The following is a 21,440-nucleotide window of genomic DNA, read 5'->3' on the forward strand; positions in this document are numbered from 1 at the left end:
ATCCAAATTTCCATAGCGTTTTAGAGAAAATGAAGAGAAACATGAAAATATGGTGGAATTTAAAAAAAAAGCATATCTTATATCTTAAAAATATTTCTATACTAGAAAAATAAAGTTAGAATAAAGATACGGGGCTAAGGAATTAGATATTTAGTATCTTCTTCTTCTCGTCCGTTAACTCTCGAAAGATATGGTGACATCATGTCTTAATAGGTTTGTCAACAAAATTTTGTTTTCTACTGTAAATGATAAATTTGTGCGTATTGAAATGCCGTACAAAATTTGAAAGCTAATAGTAATATACTTTTCGAGTTATTCTTAATTCCGATTAGACCAACCCGTCGAGGTGGAAAAACGCTGTGGAGCTCTTCGAAAAAAGTATAAGTAAATAAAATACTATTTTTTCATATAGAAAAATACTAAAAATTTTAAATTAAAATGGGTTTTAAAATAGTGGATTAAAAAAATAATATCCTTTTAATAAATGTTAAAAATTAATAAAAATGAAATTAATTTTAAAGAGTGTCTTCCCAGAATTCACACCACGATACGATGTAAATCTGTACTGCTCAATGATTGACTCTTCCTATATTGATGTATACGAAACTATAATTAGATCTCTATCTACATACATCAAAACCTTTCAGTTAGTTAATTTCGCATGGAGAGCGAGTATGCTTAACCTACCCCGTCATAGCATCTCTTGATCGAGTGAAAAGGATCAAAGGAAGCTGTATGAAATGCAATCCGCAACCAAACCGGCAAATAATCTAAGTTCTAATAATTACGGGGGAATAGGCTTCGAATGGTAATTATGAAAGTGTATGTAATATAGATATTCAAGATTTTTATCTCATTCTATCAGTAAATTGGAACATTATTTATATATGAGCAAAACTCAGATATATACAAGATATATATCTGATTTGTTTTTTTTTAATTAAAAATATTGAATCTTCCTTCCTTATTTATATTTGAATCCGTTTGCCTAATACGTAAACATGTATCAGCTTCTGAAGAAAAGCCATCTCACACTTATCCACTCAGGAACGCGGAGCAAAATCTTTATCTACCTACCCCACGCTCAGAGTTAGTTAAAAGTTCAATATTATACAACTCGAAAAAAATGCACAATCACCTGCCATTTGAAATCAAATCCATAACATCATTTTTTTCATTTCGCAAAGCATTGAACTCTTATTTACTAGACAAGGTTTTCTACGCCGTAAATGAATTATATTTTGAAAATCAAATTTGATCTTGTAAACACTGGTCTAATATTTGCTATTGCTATATTTACTAATGACATCGAAATGAATTTATTTAGAGGTCATTGATATTTTACTATAAACTAGCTAAATATTTTTGAATATTATTTTTATTGTTTTTATTCTTTGACATTATAAACATTTATGAATGTTTATTTTAACAATAAGACTGACAATATTATTTGTATAATGTTTTGTATTATCTTTTGTTTGTTTCTGAGATACTTTCCTGAGGAAATAACAGCTATTGAAGGAGTAGATAAAACATACTTAGATGCAAAAAAACGCAACGGAGAAATTTTTAGTGAGGTTTAAAGTGTTATATTTTTGTTATTTTTAATCCTATTTTCATTAATTTTTTAGCAAACTGTATATAATTATATCAACTTTAATTTGTAAACTAAGTTTTTTATAAACTTTAGTATTTGGCATATTATACAGGTTTAATCGAGGGATTGTTTTTTACCCTACTTTTAAAACACCCTGTGCAATAATTTCGTGTGTAAATTTTCCTCAAATATAATTTTACCATCAGAACGATGACTCCTGAGCATTTAGTTTTTTGTTTTATGTCAATACATGCTTTGGCTAATTTTGAAGAGCGAAATGAACTGATCACGATCAATTTGCAATTTTTTCAATTATCATTACATTTTGATGTAATTTTTTAATATGTCGAGATGGTTTTGGTGGCTATTGTCGTAACGGCATATTACGCTGCTATATACTCTATACTACACTTAAAAAGAAACGTTTAAAGACTAACGATACAGTCCTGGTTTTAATAAACATTCATAACGATAACAGAACTAACGATATTAAAGCAAACATCTGTAATACTCAAAAGTATACAAACATAAAAAAAATGTTAAAAAACACCCTAATACTTTGTATTGCCTCCCTTAGCTGCTATAACTGCCTGTATACGTCCGTTTATTCTGTCATTGAGGCTGCATACCTATATCATATTGCGAAGAACCAAACGAAGTTTATATAATGAAGCTGGTACCGCTTCGGGACCCCTAAACCTCCTGCCAAGCATTTCCCAAATGTCAGACATGATAGGCAGTCATAGTAGTATATAGTTCACAATAATCACCAAAGCCGCTTTGTCATATTGAAAAAAACCTTCAAAAAGAAATGATAATTGAAAAAATTGTTAGTGGCAAGTTCATTTCGCTCTTAAAAATTAACCAAAGCATGTATTGACATGATCCAAAAAACAAAATGGTCAGGAGACATGGTTCTGACCGTAAAATTATATTTTAGGAAAATTTACAGATGAAATTCTTGCACAGGGTGTTTTAAAGTTAAGGTAAAAAACATCCCCTCGATTAACCCTGTATAATATGCCAAATACTAAAATTTATAAAAACCTGAGTTTACGAATTAAAGTTGATATGATTATATACAGTTTGCTGAAAAAAATCATAAAAATGGGACTAAAAATAACAAAAATATAACACTAAAAACAAATATAACCATTTTTCTTGAAATTTGGCACATTTTCACACATTCTAATGCCGGCATTAGCCGATAGTGTAAAATTCGTTACAGTTCTGGTAGGGTACTTTCGTAAGGCTAGAGGGTAGTTTCTCATATTTTTTATCTTATAACTATCGCATTAACACACACCAACATCAGAATAACAGACAAAAAATAAATAATATGCCTGGAAACTAAATTCTACAGCGACCTATATAAAGCCGCAGAAAACACACATCAAGAAGAAAGACTGTCCCTACCACAAGACGACGCGACGCATCAGAAATTCTCGTAGGAGAAGTATAAAAAAGCTCTTCAAGATATGACAAATGAAAGTTAGTTAGTTAGCAGCAGGGAATGACGGAATAACACCTGAACTACTTAAGTATACGCCGCCGTCGGCGCCGGATTGGTTTGGTTTGGTTTGGAAAGCTTGGAAAATCTTAGTAAATATACTGTAACGTTTTTAGTTCGTAACATGTCTTTTTTATATATAATATATGATGTCTGGCCTATCATCACCGGATTCCCTCTCGTTCAGGCCGGATAGTTTATTTGACGCGTAATTTTTACGTTCCCTAGTCGCCAACCCTGTTATCGTTCCACACAACCCTGTTATCGCTCTGAGGAGGCGCTGTCAACATCGCTTCTGTCAACTCTCTCCGTGCTTAATCTCACTTTGTTTTGACGCTCTGTCGTATACCAGCTTTTAGAAATGGTGGTTATTTAAATCTTGCTGTATAATTTGAATCAGCTGCTATTTCGAGGCTACAAGTAAAGATGAGGTATTACCTTTTATAGATCCGATATTATTATTGAATATTTTTACGGTAGAGTTACGGATGTCCCAACTTGTATTTGTATTTTGCTGGCACGGTGGCGTCCCTTTTCTTTTGTCCTCCAGAATGTTACATGGAAGAAAGGACAGGTTGTTTATTATTTATTGAGCCCTCGGAAGTATTTCGAGGTAGGATTATTTTATTTATTAGACCTTGTTTGGTTTTAAACAAGAGTTTCATATTTTTAGGGTCCAAGGTACGGACTGTGTCCAAGGTACGGGTAGTGTCTTATGTACGGACATTATCTTATGTACGGATGTCCTGTGGACGAGTGTCTCCAGTAAGAATGATCTTACATATAAGTGCCACACAGCGTGGATGTAGCTTGAGTCCCATGCTGTTTCGTTCCCAGATATAAGCTAGTTAGTTACGGCTGTATAAATTCATGGTGTCCTCATTCTGGCCCCTTTGGTTGTGTTGGATGGCTGAGTACAGAGATGCGAGACCACCTCACGCTGTTACTGTTTAAAGCAAGATTACATAAAGAACAGCTAAGTGTAGATTTAAGTTCTAGTTTTACATTTAACATTTAAAACATTTACAGTCTTAAACAATATCGTACATCTTAATAATATCGTACAGACTATGTTTAGTGGTTAGATTGTTAAGAACATTCATGTCGATTTAGTAGTTAAAATATAATTTAGATCTTAGGTTTCATTGCATTATGTCTTGTAATAGTATTACTTTATTATAGATATTATTATTGCACTAACATCATATAAAATATATCAAATTAATTAAAGTAATGCTACATTTCATATATTCTCTTAAACTTAACATGTCTTGTATTTTATCATAGTTGTTTTCATAGATATTTAGTACAACTCTTACCACCACTTTCTTTGACATATAACCACTATATATATTTACTAGAACTCTACAATGTCATGTACCAGCAAAGAACATCATGAGTAAATATAGTCATTAGTTTTAAGTAATATACAACTGTGTTTTCTTTCTCTGTACATGCCTGGCGCCCAATACGGCAGCTTTTCATCGGAGAGCAGTCGTGGATAAGGTATTTCACTGGAAAGAAATCTAATTAATAACAATAAACAAAAAAAAAATAGATATTGGGCGCCAGGCATGTACAGAGAAAGAAAACACAGTTGTATATTACTTAAAACTAATGACTACATATACAGTGGTTATATGTCAAAGAAAGTGGTGGTAAGAGTTGTACTAAATATCTATGAAAACAACTATGATAAAATACAAGACATGTAAAGTTTAAGAGAATATATGAAATGTAGCATTACTTTAATTAATTTGATATATTTTATATGATGTTAGTGCAATAATAATATCTATAAAAAAGTAATACTATTACAAGACATAATGCAATGAAACCTAAGATCTAAATTATATTTTAACTACTAAATCGACATGAATGTTCTTAACAATCTAACCACTTAACATAGTCTGTACGATATTATTAAGATGTACGTTATTGTTTAAGACTGTAAATGTTTTAAATGTTAAATGTAAAACTAGAACTTAAATCTACACTTAGCTGTGCTTTATGTAATCTTGCTTTAAACAGTAACAGCGTGAGGTGGTCTCGCATCTCTGTACTCAGCCATACAACACAACCAAAGGGCCCAGAATGAGGACACCATGAATTTATACAGCCGTAACTAACTAGCTTATAGCTGGGAACGAAGCAGCATGGGACTCAAGCTACATCCACGCTGTGTGGCACTTATATGTAAGATCATTCTTACTGGGGACACTCGTCCACAGGACATCCGTACATAAGGGGGTGTTGTATTATCTCCAGTGAAATGTTCCGAGTAAAAATTTCTCAAAACCCTACACATATTTGGCACCCATAAGCGTCGGGCCTTGAGAAATTTTTACTCGGAACATTTCACTGGAGTCTGACAATTTTTCTTATTAATCTTCTCACATTAATTTTTGTAGTTTAATCTTTTTTGGTATGATACAGAGGAGGAAACAGTTGTTGTTTTCTTGGTACGATTTAAGACTGAAATTTTTATTCTCTTTCTTATTTTTGATATTTCTATTTATTATTATTTGGGTCTATGGAATTTGGACAATTTCATATAACGGAGATGTGTCAGCTGTGTGTTTTGATATTTTGATATATTTTTGAACCTGGTATACAGGGCGGTCAAGATTTAATGCTTGGACCTGAATATTCTTTGGGGTTAAAATTTTTTTTATAGTTGTTTAAAATTTATTCTTGGTAGATAAACTTGAAAGTTTATCTATTGTTGGGACTTCCTTATACAGGGTGGTCAATACTTTTTTGTGACTTTGGAATTTTTTAAATTTCAAGGTGTTTGACATTTGATAAAGTTTGAAACTTTATATATACAGACATTTTGGTTTGTATTTTCCCTATACAGGGTGGACAAGCATTAAATTTTCGACTGTGATTTTTTTTATATCTCTAGGTGTTTGAAATTTCGTATAAATTTTGAATGTTATACTTAGTTGAGATTATTTTGATGATTTTACTATACTGGGTGGTCACAACTTGACCATTTTGATTTTGTTTTTGTTGATTGATTGCAATTAATTTTACAAGTTTTTGTGATTATCGATAACTGTTAGGGCGAGCTGCTAAACTTACATTTAGGGTTATTTTTTTTGCTTATAGAAGTACGTTAGAGTTAATCTCATCTCGATTATTGTTTAGTTTACCTTCAGGTTTCTACGCCAATGTTTTTTATGCTAATTTTTTATTTATTTAGTATCCACATTCACTATGTTTCATCATCTGAACCTTCAGTGTTGTCAGTTACTATCGACAGTTGCTAGACTGTCCTGTTTGGTACTTTAGGTACATTTTGAATTTTTTGGATGACAGTTATACTAGGACTGTTATGTTGATACAGGAAGTGTATCCTTGAGTTTTTTGAGTTTATGACGAGGGTGACTTGTCATATTTGATACGTGAGGTATCGTTTTGTTTTCTTTTGGCAGCTGTACGTGTCAAAGGAATGTTTGGTACTTGTTCTGTTATGATTGTTGCCGAATAACTTTTCATACAGACATTTACCGTGTAGTTATTTAATGTCAGAAGGACATTAAATTTTTTGCAGTCTTGCAGACGACACATGCGGGATCATTTGTCGTATTTATGGTTTACAGTTAGCAGGATGCTACTGTGAACATTTTGGTTGTTAATGATTTTTTTTGGAGACGTCCAAGATCATTAACGTGTTGTCATCATTTGATATGATGATTGTTTTTGAGTTATTTGAGCGATTTAGCGCTTGTGACTCAAGTTTAGGGAGGATTGACGTTTGACATTTCTGTTCTCGGATTCTGTTGCCTGGTTTTAATAGTTTTTACTAGATCTGATAGCCAATGCAATGTTTCCGAAGAACTATATCTGTGTCAAAACGCGTCAGTAGGTTGAGTTCAGTTGGAGAGTTCTAGTTCTCTCTTTATTTGGAGAGATATTTTTTGATGACACTTGTGTCAGGTTTAGATCTGTTCTTTATTGTGAGATATATTTGCCCTGGTGACATCTATATCAAGTTTAGTTTTTTTTTTGAGTGAATTTTGGCAGTGTCTGTATGGAATGTGCAGATGCATTGAGTTTTTTAGCGGCGTGCATAGCGAGATGATGATTGCTCTGTTTTATTAGTTTTTGTGTTTTTTTTTGTCCAGGTCTATTGTTTCGCGAGCAATTACACCACTTTTTTTGGTTTAGAATAACTGTCAGTGAGATATTTGTTGGTTTTGTTTTGCCTGATGAGTTGTCATAGAGACAATTTCATCATTTTGTTCCCTTATGTATAGTTTAGTTTAGCTTGTTAGTTTCATTTAACCCTACAGTTTACTTGGGTTTAGCAATTGTGTTTTTTTTGAGTCTGGCTTTGAGCAGTGTCGTGTTTGACATTTTTGTGATTTTTGACTTTACAGTTTTCTGTAAGTCTTTGAGTTTGTTTGATGGTCATTTTTAGATGTATTTTTTTTGTTTCGATCTATGGCTATTACCTAGCCTATGGTCGTGGTTTGTGGCCTTGTGGCCTGTATCCGCTCTACATGGTGGGCGAGTTGAGTGTGCTACTGGTTAGTTGCATGCTCAACAGTAAAGAATAACCATGTACGGGTTCCTCGTGACGGTAAGAGTCCGTCAAATGCCACCGTAGTACGTGATAAGTCTCAGAACATCGAGAGTGTCGGAAATTCTTTCCGTACACCTTATCCACATACTACGTATATAGTATTATGTATGTGATGTTACGTATATATTATTATGTATGTGATGTTACGTATATGGTGCTACGCATATGGTATTGCGTGTGTGGTGTTATATGGGTGATGTTACGTATGTGGTACTACGTGAATAGTATTACGTATGTGGTATTACGTGTATAGTATTACTTTATCGTAATACCTATTTAATATGTTTTACTTTGGTAAGTAAAACTTATATTTATTCATTGTATTAAATTGATTTGATTGACATACCTGGTTAGGGTTCCGTCGCCATTTGCTTGACAGGGCGTTGACCTTCCGTCGACTACCCTAGGCGATGCGTATTTTGTTTTTTCTTTCTTTCTGAGCTAAGGCTCAGAAGGTTTTTAGTTGTATTTTTTTTATGTAGAGTCATTTTGGGGTATCGTTATAGATATGCTCTATTTATCCCATTTTAGTTGATGTACACTACAGTGCATCGCCTCATGCTGACAGATGTAGGGTATTATTTTTCCATATTCATTTCATTTTAACTTTTTTTTACAGTTCTGTCTCTTGGTGATTATCTCCGGTTTTTGTTGTTGTTGGTTCCAGTCACTGCGTTGGAGAGAAGGGTTGAGCTAGTGCAAATTTTGTTGAGGTGTTTAGGCTCGGTTAGCCTTCTTCAGCCTCTGTTGCTCTAGTCTGTAATTCCTTGTCTGACGTTGTTAGTATGATACATTTCGTTTGAGAGAAGGTTTGAGCTGGAACGGTATATTTGTCTGGTTGTCTTGGTCTTGTAGTACCGACCGTTAACCTTTAACTGCTCTAGAGCTAGAGGTATACTACTAGAGCAGCTAGAGGTATACGACGGCCGGTACCCTAAAACCAAAAAAAAAACAAACAAATTTACTGTGCCAATACAAACCTTCTCTCAGACGGAATGAACAATACTAACAACGCCAGACAAGGAATTATATTGAACTAGAGCAGTTAAAGGTTAACGGTCGGTACTACAAGACCAAGACAACCAGACAAATATACTGTTCCAGCTCAAACCTTCTCTCAAACGGAATGTATCATACTAACAACGTCAGACAAGGAATTGCAGACTAGAGCAACAGAGACTGAAGAAGGCTAACCGAGTCTAAACACCTCAACAAAATTTGCACTAGCTCTACCCTTCTCTCCAACGCAGTGACTGGAACCAACAACAACAAAAACCATCGGAGGAGGGCAGTGTAACGTTTTTAGTTCGTTACATGTCTTTTTTATATATAATATATGATGTCTGGCCTATCATCACCGGATTCCCTCTTGTTCAGGCCGGATAGTTTATTTGACGCGTAATTTTTACGTTCCCTAGTCGCCAACCCTGTTATCGTTCGACACAACCCTGACAGCGCCTCCTCAGAGCGATAACAGGATTGTGTCGAACGATAACAGGGTTGGCGACTAGGGAACGTAAAAATTACGCGTCAAATAAACTATCCGGCCTGAACGAGAGGGAATCCGGTGATGATAGGCCAGACATCATATATTATATATAAAAAAGACATGTAACGAACTAAAAACGTTACAATACACATGGTCAAAATTATTGCATATACCGATATTTTTATTTTATTTTGGACCTAATATGATTGTTTTTATATTTTTGGACATATTGGCTTACTACACGACTAACTAATATAAAATTAAAAATCTAAGTGCAACTAGGCTGTTATTATAATTTTATTTAATAATGATTGAAAATCAACAAAAACAAATTTCATTTTAAACAGAAAATATTGAAAACAATTTTAATTATTTCTCACAACTAATAGTCTGTATTTCTTCCTCGAGCCTCAATGCAAGCTATGAGACGACTTGGCATGCTCTCAATTAAGTTGTTCAGAAGATGTTGAGGAATGGCTTCCCATGTTTCACGTGCAGCAATTTTCAATTCATTTAAGGTACAGGGGGGATCATTCCTTTTGGCAATATGGCGTTTTAGCATGTCCCAATGATGCTCGATCACATTCATATCTGGAGACATCGGTGGCCACCACACCTTTCCGTATATTTTTAAACGATATATGCAATAATTTTGGCAAGCTGTCTAAGGAGAAAACATATACCGCAAGGCTGGAATAGCGCCAACATAGAAATCAACAGAAAACAACAGAAAAAAAAAACGTCCGAAATTTGAATATATGAAAACTAAGTTTATAAACAAGATTTCATAAACATAGTGAATTAGGTTGGAATTTTTGAGTGAAAATTATCTGCTATCTCTAAACAAGCTTTGAGATCCACAACCAACCTTTTTATATGACTAGATAAAAAAAAATGTTTTATATCACATAAAGACGAGTCTGCCTGCCACTGTAACCAATAATTAAAACGGAAAAAAATATTAAACCGTATTTCATGCCTGTTAGGCACAAATAACCAGATCAGCTTAAAAGGCTTTGTTTAAAAATCAAACTCTGACAGACAGTTTATATTGATATTCATTAATGAATTTAGAAATAAAATTGATATATTTAGAATTGCCCATTTCGTTAAAAAAATACTTATTAGAAACGGTAAAAATGCATATTAGAATTTAATTTCATATCAGCAATAGGCCTCTACAACAGGCCTCTTGATAGGACACATGGCTGTCAAGTGTTACCTGAACAAGCTCAACCTGTATCAAGGAAGTCTTTACTGCAGACTGTGCGATAAAGATCCTGAAACAGCGGAGCTCATGTGATTGCGAGGCTCTGGATCGCAAGCGTTACTTTTTATTTGGGAAAGCTAGGCTAGAACCGGAGGAACTATGCTCCCATCCTATCAAGGACCTGCATAAGCTAGTGCAGGGCACAGGGATAGGAGAATGGGTGCAGATATAGAAGAGGGACAAACACAATGGGCCTCACAGGTCGCAGTGTTTCGGACAGAGGACGGCCCATGTTATGGAAAAAAATACCAGCAATAGCAAAATAAAGTACTCAATCACCACAATACACCAAAACACTTTTACTGTTACACTGGACGCGTGTTTCCTTAACCATGCTAGCATCATCAGCAGTTGATTAAAACTGTATTAATCATTTGCTGATGATGCTAGCATGGTTAAGGAAAATAGTATGAATAGCCATGATGATTGCCAATCTCCGTTTGGAGAGGGTACTTGAAGAAGAAGAATAAAAAACGGGGTATCCATTGAAAATAAGAAAGTTGTTGTGAATTCCCGGTGTTTCCGGAAGTGCCGCCATATTGAAAATATTTTTAATCGATAGGTCTCGATGTGAAACAATGACGTACAGAAATCTCCGATCTAGATATTATAGTTCTCTAGAATCTTCTAATGCACGCTCAGCCCGGGACACCCTGTATATTTGTTCGAAATACAGGATAAGTGTAAATTAATTGAAAATATTTTTAAGGGTCGTAGATTTCGCTCTCGGGAGCAGTATACGGGTACGTGTACGAAGTTGTTTTCAATAAATATTTTTTTTTTGTTAAAAATAATATACTATCGTAACGATTAAAATAGTAAAGGCATAAGGTAAGTTATTTTAAACGGTAGAGTAATAATTTTAACCCAACATTAATAATTCTGGTGCTAAAATTCCTAATATAACAATAAAACTCACCCTATTAACTAACATGACGAGATCAAAAGAAAACCACACACGTAAACGATAGTCTGACCGACGCGTACAACAGTAGCACAGACAAAACCAGTACCGTCACCAGTCCATCCAGTACCCGAATGGGATATACAGTGGACGATGGCTCGCACAAGAATACCATTAAACCGATTAAAAAAGGCCACGAAGGAAATGACAAATCGGACGCACGATGGCAGACAAAGGGGGATCGAGTTGAAAAAACGGGGTCCCGAAAAACGATGAAAACCAAATCGGAATCGGACATTTTGTTTATTGTTCGGTAATCATAAGCCGTGTCTCCTCTTTTCGCGGCTGCGGAATATTATTCAGCGGTTGGTAGCCTTGAGTGACCGACGACCCGGGTTGTAGACCCGAAACCATTGGCGTGGTTAACGTACGTGTAGATTCATTGATATGAGTTAATATAATATCAACTTAATTTTGTTTTAATATTTGAAATTTCGAAGTACCTACCTCCTGAAATGAGAAAGAATAAGTATAGAAATAAAAAAAACATATTCATAAAATGTCAAATACTTATATTTGAAGCAAGTTACGAGAAACATTAAATAGACAAAAAAGTAACATGTAGCTTTGTTTTTAATTTATACTTATTTTCATAACAAATTTTTTTTTTCGTCTAGAAATAACGAATAACGTGATGTAAACTTGCTTTAGTTTCTAAACCCACAAAAAATATATAAAAGTTGCAAAATAAAACACAAAAGTTTCCAACAATACATATACTGGGTGCGCCTCAAAAGTGGCTCACCCCTACAACTTTTTTATTTTCTTAGATAACAAAAAGAAGATTTGGTATATTACTATATTACATAAATTAGGATTGATTGACGTATTCAATTGTTTTTGGTCACTTCTTGTTTCACCGGAAATGACTGCAACTTTTGATTTTTAAATGGCACCCTCGGTATATTTTTACTTTATTCGATAGAAAATGGCACACTGAATAGAACAACAAATCATATGTCAAGTTTTGACATTTTCGCTTACAAATAAATCGTATTTTAAATTCCAATCTAGAGTGTCATATGGCTGTGTTAAAAACACAAATTTTTAATTAAGAAGCCTTGGAAAAATATATTTGATCATCTAATGTTTTTCGTGTCTTGTCCTGGCCGGTTAAAAGATGCCCAAATCGTTTTTTGAATCATATCTCAATTTTTTCAAATTGAACAAGGGTGGGTCATTAGCATATTTGGAAAAAGCATTTTTTTACTTTGTCGATATGAACCGCATGTTACAATTTAAAATAAACCATATGCATAAATGTCAAAAGTTGACATATGATATGTCATTCTTTTCAAAGTGTCATTTTCTATAGAATAAAGTAAAAAAGTACCGAAGGTGTCATTTAAGAATTAAAAGTTGTAATTATTTCCGGTGACACAGGAAGTGACCAAAAACAATTGAATATGTTAATAATACCAAATCTCGTCTTTTTATCTGAAAAAATAAAAAAGTTATAGAAGTGAGTCACTTTTGAGACACACGCAGTATATGTATTGTTGGAAACTTTTATGTTTTATTTTGCAACTTTCATCTGTTTTTTGCGGGTTTAGAATGCGGTTATACGAATTCCCCATTGAACACTGGAATAATATACTGGGTGTTCCATTTAAAATAAAGGAGTAAATTGCGTTTAAAAGTGACTAATGTGCCATAGATAATAATTCTCACCCCGAATAACTAACTTTCGGGTAAAATTTTAATTTGGTATGAGGTATAATAGACAATGGTTATTGTAATTAAATATTAGGCTATACAGGGTAAATTAAAATTTAGGTAGCTGTTCTTGGAATTTAAAGTTTACCCTTCTTTTTCATAAAATATGAAATACATACATACATATGTCAAAATCCTTACATTTTAGTAATATGCTTCTTTAATAAAACTCACCTTTATTTTTTTCCTAGAATCCGAAAACCAATTAATATATAGGGTGTTCCATTACAAAAAATACAACTTTGATGTGTAACTTTTTTCGGCACACCCTGTATAACTCTATATATTTTTATAAAATACTTTCAGTTAACTTACATATGCTTCCTAAATTTTATTTCGTTATAAACTACCGTTCTCCTTGGAGCCTCCGCGACGTATAAGAGGCGCCACCCTGTATATTACGGTTTCCATTATATCGTACAACAATACGTAGTCATTAATGGAAACAAATTTGCTAATTTTGATTATTCCAAAAACATGTTTCCCTTGAAATAAAAAAAAATATGAGGTATCCTACAACGTTTTCGAAGGCGCTATTAAAAAATATAGAAAGTAAACAAAAGTACTTTACAGAATATATATAAATATCATATAATAAGTACATGACATATTCGAAAATTAGTCAAATAAAACTCTATACCAACACTATAACTACCCCCATATAGTTTTATATTACATAGTATAGCTCTACAATATAACATGAACTCAGGAACGCTACTGAACAAATTAGGACCACCAAATTAAAAAAAAAGAAAACAGCCCAAGGACAGAAATTAAGTATTTCACACTGAAAATTCACATAATATTTTGGAAAATTGCTAGAATTACCTTGAAGTTTCATGATTAATGTAATTATTATATATTTATGTATTTAATTCTAATTTTTGTGGTATTTCGACGATTAGCGTAAATTATTTAACAATGACAAAGGTTATTAAAAAATAAAGCAAGCCAGTTAAAAAAAAGTATTACAAACACACACACACACAATGGCAATACCACACAATACCCATACAGGAAAGAAAATAAATAGATACCGGGTGTTTTTCAAACAGGACTCAGCCCTATAACTTTTTAATTTTATCAGATAAAAAAAAATATTTGGTATATTAGTACACTCATCGGTAAGTCTTGCACCCCCTTACTATTTTAATAAAAAAATACATTTCAAACTAATTTTTCGTGGAAATCAATAGACGCTAAAGTTATGTTAAAAAATCACACAAAAATGGGAAAACTTTTACCAAGTTTAATAATATATTTTGACAAAATACAAAAAAATGCAAATTCCATAAAGAAAAATGTTTGACAAAAAAGAGAAAAGAAATAAATAAATAATAAATCTGACAGAATTAAGGTTACTAATATAAAGTATTGCCTCCTCGATTTGTTACGAGAGCATCAAGTCGTCGGAGCATCCCCACTATAAGGTTTTTATTGTTTCTTGAGGTAAGTTCTGCCATTCATCTTGAGCCGCAATGATCAACTCCTGGCTATTTCTTGGTGGGTTATTTCTGCGACATAGAGCTCTGGTGATGTAGTACCAAACATGTTCAATAGGATTCATGTCGGGGAAGAGTGGAGGCCAGTCCAGACGATTTATTTTCCCTTCATTTAATGCTTCCTGGGCCATCCTAGCTCTGTGAGGACAAGCATTATCATCCATGAGAATAAAATTATTGCCGATTTCTTCTCGCAGTGGATAAATTATTGGTCTGATTACAGTTTCCACATACAAATGGGCGTTCATCACCTCAGGAATATGAATGAGGTCCGTTCGCCTATTGTACTTGATGCCACCCCAGAAGATCTCAGTTCCTCCTTGATAAGGAGCTTATTCGTAAGGGCCGTATTCAAGCAATGCCGCCTCCGTGCCTCCCTCCACACTCGCTGACGATAGTCATCACTGATCAAACCTATCCTGGTTTCGTCAGTAAAAATTACGTTTCTCCACTGAGGTAATAACCAGTTCTGGTGTTCTCTAGCCCACTGTAGCCTCTTTTGCCTATGGTGTAAAGTTAATAGAAGGACTCGCAGTGGACGTCTATGCCGCAATCCAGCATTAGAAAGTCGCCTGGAAATGGTTCGGCTTGATATCACACGGTGGTAAGTTCGTTGGAATATTTTTAATTATATTATTATATCTCAATTTTGTGGCTCATTAACATTTTTTTACAAATAATTTGTTAACACACACTTGATATTTAGGGTCAAATTGTCGTTATAAACCACATGTTACAATTTCAAATAATCGATATGCGAAAATGTGAAGAGTAGACATATGATCAAAAAAAATCAAAAGTTGTAGTCGTTTCCGGTAAAACAGGAAGTGGCCAAAAAGAATTGAGTAAGTCAATCAAATCTAATTTATGCCATATACTAACCTACCAAATCTCGTTTTTTATCTGAAAAAAAAAATTAAAAAGTTATAGGGGTGAGCCACTTTTGAGACGCACCCATAAGGCCCGTATGATTAAAAAGAAAGCAAATGCTCATGAGTATGAGCAAACGCACCAAGGAAGAGCGTAGAGTAACAGGTCGGAGTATCAGCATCTACTCGAGTTGATATGAATAATGATAGGCTTATACTCAAGAGCATTTGCTTCAATGAAATGAGCATTTTCGCCTGGTCATTTCTGTCGAAACTTACAAAAATTAACGTACACTCGGGTTGCGTCTGCATTAATTTGACCATGTTTTGATTGTAAATGTAATTAAAATGTATTCAGACACACGATACAACAAATAATACGGATGGAACTTTTTCTAATTTAACACGGGACGTATATTTCAAAACTTAAACCTGCGCTTAAGTTGGCCAAGACACCTTTCAATTATAACCCTTTCTTTCTTAAGCAGTCTGTTGTAAGCTCTTTCCAATGCGTTATTAGGGTTTCTAAACGGAGTTATTAGCCACCGTTCTAAGCCATAACCATCATCACCCAGTAGTACTGCACCAGGAATATGTTGCATAGTTAGACGTATATCGCAGTTCCTCCAAATTCTTGCGTCGTGTACAGAACCCGGCCAACTAACATCAGTACTAGTAAACATCTCCACTGATTTACATGTTGCCTGCACATTTAAAGTCGCCAATCTCTTTCTGTTAATGTATTCATCACCGTGTTGATTCGGTTTCAAAATTTGAAAGTGCGTGCAATCAATCACTCCAATAGCACTTGGAAACTGCAATTTTTCTTGCCACGCTTGCTGTGCTTCGTTTATATTGGGTTGGGTTGACCGAAATTTGATCCATAAATGGGACTTTTCAACTATTTTGTTCATTACAAATAAAATTATTTTTGAAACAGTCGACTGAGTGATTCCCAATTCAATCAAGAAAACCTTCATTTTATGATTTGAAGAAAGAGCGCCTCCTCTTCTTTCAAGATTTTCTCCCAAAAAGTACGTTGCCATCCAATTTACATTTTCTTCTTGAAATTTGTAAAGAGATTTAAAATCTCGCCAATTAACTTCCCTTTGCACTTTGTATTGCTTCTGTGCACGTAAATTCACGAATTCTGCCATTTTATGATCTGCTTATGGCAAGGTGCATCTCCTACTAACGACATGCAAAAATTTTGGAGCATATGCTCAACTAAGTAAGCAAACCATACATTTTATTCATAACAAGTTGAGCAAATACTCAAATGTGAATAGATGCTCATGCTTCATCTAATACAAGTTTGAGCAAAACCTTTACTTACATTTTTATTCATAAACTATATAGCATATGCTTCAAGTTTTGCAAGTAGAAGGTTTTGCTCATTTTTATTCATACGGGCCAATTACTATACCATACAGATGGGCAGACGGTCATTAATGCAAATTTTGTGAAAGTGAATCAAATTATTTATTATTTTTAATTTATTGCTTTTTCAATATTTCAAACTACCCTTTTTCAAACATGTCCTTCAAATCTCTCAATTCAATAGCTTAATTTGAGTTAATATAAAGTTTCACTTCAAATATACGCACATAGTGCACACAATTTTTTTTTCTAAATTGGAATATAATATTTCCGTGTGGATAGAAAGTCACAATTTATTTAAACATAATTTATTTAACACTAATTAACAAAAACAATAACGATAAAAGACTTAAAGAACTTATTTACAAACGATTTATAACTATTTATCTACAAAGAATTTATTTTGAATTTTAGCGCGTCAACTGTACTCGTCTATTTATGTCTGCCCTCTTTAGGCCCCAGCCGCCGGCTTTTATACCCACAGCTAAAGATTTCTAGAATAGTCCATAGATCGTTAGGTGCATAGGGAAGGTTTCGATTTTTCTCGAACGTCCGAATGAATCATTACGGTGTCTATTCTTTAATGCGATGTTAAGGTCATCTGAGGGAGGGACATATAGTTAGGTTAGGTCGAGTCCACACGGGTCCGCAACAATATGTTTTATATCTTTATCGAACCAAACCAAATAAAATATACATATTTTATATGTGCTTTCATTACACAAAATTATACCCTTCTGCGGGCCATTTTTAATATCCATAAATAAATAAAATATTTTTTTAGTTTGATTTTAACCAAATCCCCATATATTAAAAAAATACCGCGTAATATAACAAACTGATGTATAAAAATATATGTTTGCTATTACAAAAAAAAACAGCTCGTATCTTTTTAAGCTCCAATAACTTTCAACATTTTATAATAATTATAATGAAACATAAATAAAGTTCTGGAATATCGGGAATGAAAACATAACGACGATAAAATCAATGTCCGTTTCTGATTGCTCAAACAAAAAAATATATTTTCCATTGCAGTTTTTATAGATTCTTTTTCAATTTATATATTCTCGGAATAAATGTTATTCCGAGACTTTTTACCCTAGACACAATTTTTGTTCTTATTTGAAAAAATTAAAATACGCAAGGAGTAGGTAAAATTTATAGACCTTATTGGTTCAGTCGCTATTTTCTTCGAAACAATGGAACCGAAATCCTTAACCTTATTCTGTAGTTTGTATTAAATTATTACTTCGGAACTATCAATTTTAGCCTAATTGGTACCTGTCAGAAAATTGAATATCAGGAATTATGCAAGTTTTATTTTGAAATTCTTGTTTGTAGAAAATGAGCAGTAGTAGTATATAGTATTTAATTGTGTGAAAATTTTTTTATTATTTGTAATAAATTCAGAATTATTATTTTGCTGAACAGCATTTAATTCTTAATATGTCTTATACATGGTGGCGCACCTCATTCGCCTCGGTTGATTATACGAAAACAGAAGGATGTAGAAAGAAAACATTTTATGAGTATACGTTAGAAGACAATATGCATAATTTAAAATTATTTTGAAATGTACAGGGTATGTCAGAACTAAGATAGACACCAAATTTATATTTTTTTATGGAACAACCAGTACTTTATATCATAGTTGGATCCGTGGACACAAAATACGACATATACTGATATTTAAAGATATTTAAATATGCATGATATAATCAAAAAGATTGTCAACACCCTGTACATTGCTGCTCAGAATTAATTCTTGTGCTAACTTTTAAGCCAAAGAAATAAACTTTACTAAAAAATTTGATTGCTTCGTTTAATGTATACAGGGGTATCAAAAATTGCTGGTCTATTTTAAATATACATTTCGCATAAAAACTACACACCCTGTGTACAACATACAGCACCCTGTATTTTTTTAAATAAATCGAATAGTTATAATATTTTTAATCAAATGGAAGCAGATTCAAATGCTCTTTCAAACTATATTAGGGTTTCCTATACCTATCTAGCTCAGATTTTGAATAAAGAACAATTTTTCAATAAAATGGATTTCACAACCAAGAGGGCTAGTATCGTCATGGCAAGTTTCTAGTGATAGTAGCTATTTTCAAAATCGAAATTAGTTTTTGGACTTTATTTAAATTTATACCAGTTTACTTTTATTTAATTTACCTATAACAGTTTAATAAATAATATTTATTAAATATGTATTTATTATACTTTACTAATAGTCTAAGGTGTGAAGTTAAAAATTAGTGTTTTTAACACAGCCATCATTAGCGTAACTAGCAATTTATCCTGGGGTGGGCCTAGGGGGGATTGTATCAAGAAAAACGAGGAAGTAGTTCAGTGATTTATTTTACGATAACTTGTAGATATACAGGGTGAGTTTCCTACGATGTTCTCTATGGGTATCTCGGAAACTACTGGAGATAGAGAGTCGGTTAAATGGGGAAAGAATTGCAGTTTTGTGGGGTCATAAATATGCGCCTTTCAGATTTTTGAAAAAATTCACGGCTTACTAGATATTTCGAAAAAAACAAATTTCGGCTATTTTAAAAACTGTCCGTAATTCCATTATAAGCTATTTTAGACAAAAAGTTTTCACACAAAAGTTGTAGATAATTTTAATTAAAAACTGTCCGTAATTCCATTATAAGCTATTTTAGGCAAAAAGTTTTCACACAAAAGTTGTAGATAATCACATCCTTAATGAGACTGTGTTGTCCGTTTTTTTCTAAAGCCTGTCATTTTTGACATATGACACAAACATAGTTTTTTTAAAGGGAAACCATAGTTGGCCATGACTTCATAAAAAGCGCCATTTTTTAAGCTTTTTAGTGATGTAAGCTATAATATGTTTTCTTCGAAATATTACTGAGTTATAGCCAATTCTTATAATTTTTAAACAATTTCACTTAGTTAGCCATGGAAACAAGTTCAATCGCCGTTGCTCTCAGAAATGTGAAGCTGTCACATCCAAACTTTGTAAATTAAAATAAACAAAAATTGTAAATATGAATTTTTCAAATGAAGAAAAGCGTGTAGATACTCGCGCATCAATAAAGTGGTTTCAACATGACCTTTCATTATGACACAGCACCCCCCACCCCCCATAATGAAAGAAATGTTAAAAATTATTTACATTATAATTATACAAACGCAGGGTTAGGAAGAGGTGGACTAATTGCATGGGCCTCCCCGATCACCTGACCTATCCATTGTAGAATTTTTTATGCGGTATAGTTAACAATAAGGTTTACAAAAGAACTTATGAATTAAGAGAGGCACTCGAAGTAGCGGTACGAGAAAAGTTTAATTAAGTCGACCGGTCCTTCTGTGAGAATAGGTAGTAATTCAGTTTTAAAAAGATGCAACTCAAAACAATGGCGGATTTTTTGAACATTTTCTAAAATAACTTATAATGTAAATTGTAAAGAACCGTTTAGTAATATATTCTGACTTTTTATAAGTTATAAATCATAACAGAATAAGAATACCATGCCATCTAAGTGAAATTATTCAAGAAAGATAAAAATTGGCTATAACCCTTGTTTATATATTCTTAAAGTTGGTCAACCTCTCGACAAAATGTGCTGCCTCTGGTGAACAAATCGTGAATTTCAGTCATGTGATTAGGGGCGGAGTCAAAAATATCGATTATTTGCGGTATTTCCCTCAGAGTAATGTAATAATATAGCTCGGATTTTTGCGAACTATAATAGGGCTCAGCTGATTAAGAAATTTAAACAAAACTATTATTTCATTGTTGATTTTCGATTATCTTTTGCGGTTATTTTAAGAATTCTAAACCGTATTAACATAGAAATTATTATTTCAATATGTTGGTACATTTGCTAATTACTGGCAATTATTAATATTTAAAAAAAGTTACATACACTTACTTTATTTCGATTTGACACAGGGCTATAAAATTTTATTTCATTCTTAGAACATTTTATTCTAAATTGAGGTTTTACCAATTTACGATAATTTTTTTTTGAAAACAAAACTTTTATACATTCTTGATTAAATTTTTTCTTAATTAAAAATAAAACTTGGCACTTGCTTCAATAATATTATTTGACATTTAAATAAATATTATGTAGATACTTAATATACCATTTAAATCTTTATTACACGAAATAAATCTTTCTTAGCGTAAAACATGATCAGTCAAGTTTGCTTTAACTTTGTACCATATGATAAAAAAATGTCGTCGATCGTCATTTCCCATATAAATTTACATATAAAATGATAGCGATCTTCATTTCATAGCCATCGCTGACGCCGTTTATTTTCGATCAAGAATTATAGAAACTGAAAATATCATTATGTTTTAACTCACAAAGCCCGTTAAACCATAAAACTTTCTAGTATATTATTTTATTAGGAGTAAAAATGACATTTTTCGTGCATGCATGGCGAGACTCTACGTTTGACATACAGCCGAAGCACAAAAAGTCATTTTTACTCCGAATAGAGCATGCTATTTTTTTCACAAATAATTTTTTAAACAATTTCAAACGTTCCAAAT

At 32.9% G+C, this 21,440-nt stretch overlaps 2 protein-coding genes across 2 annotated transcripts in view; both read right to left on the reverse strand.

The window, feature by feature from the left end:
* Positions 1–11,545, reverse strand: part of LOC115887001 (TATA-binding protein-associated factor 2N) — a 123,222-nt gene extending 111,677 nt beyond the window's left edge. Inside the window, exon 1 of the mRNA XM_030906328.1 lies at positions 11,380–11,545. Coding sequence (XP_030762188.1) covers positions 11,380–11,394 — 15 coding nt within the window. The 5' untranslated portion in view covers positions 11,395–11,545. The remainder of the gene's footprint in view (positions 1–11,379) is intronic.
* A 4,385-nt stretch (positions 11,546–15,930) lies between these two features.
* LOC115886997 (putative nuclease HARBI1) lies at positions 15,931–16,668 on the reverse strand. Its single transcript, XM_030906326.1, has one exon. The coding sequence runs from the start codon at positions 16,666–16,668 to the stop codon at positions 15,931–15,933; it is 738 nt and encodes a 245-aa protein (XP_030762186.1).
* Between the last annotated feature and the right edge of the window lie 4,772 nt (positions 16,669–21,440).

This window comes from Sitophilus oryzae, unplaced genomic scaffold (assembly GCF_002938485.1).
Source record: "Sitophilus oryzae breed Bouriz unplaced genomic scaffold, Soryzae_2.0 scaffold_550_pilon_pilon, whole genome shotgun sequence".
NCBI lineage: Eukaryota > Metazoa > Arthropoda > Insecta > Coleoptera > Curculionidae > Sitophilus > Sitophilus oryzae.

What these genes read in the sequence shown, in the direction of transcription:
- LOC115886997 (XM_030906326.1), bottom strand. Translation starts at nt 16,668, where the DNA reads ATGGCAGAATTCGTGAATTTACGTGCACAGAAGCAATACAAAGTGCAA.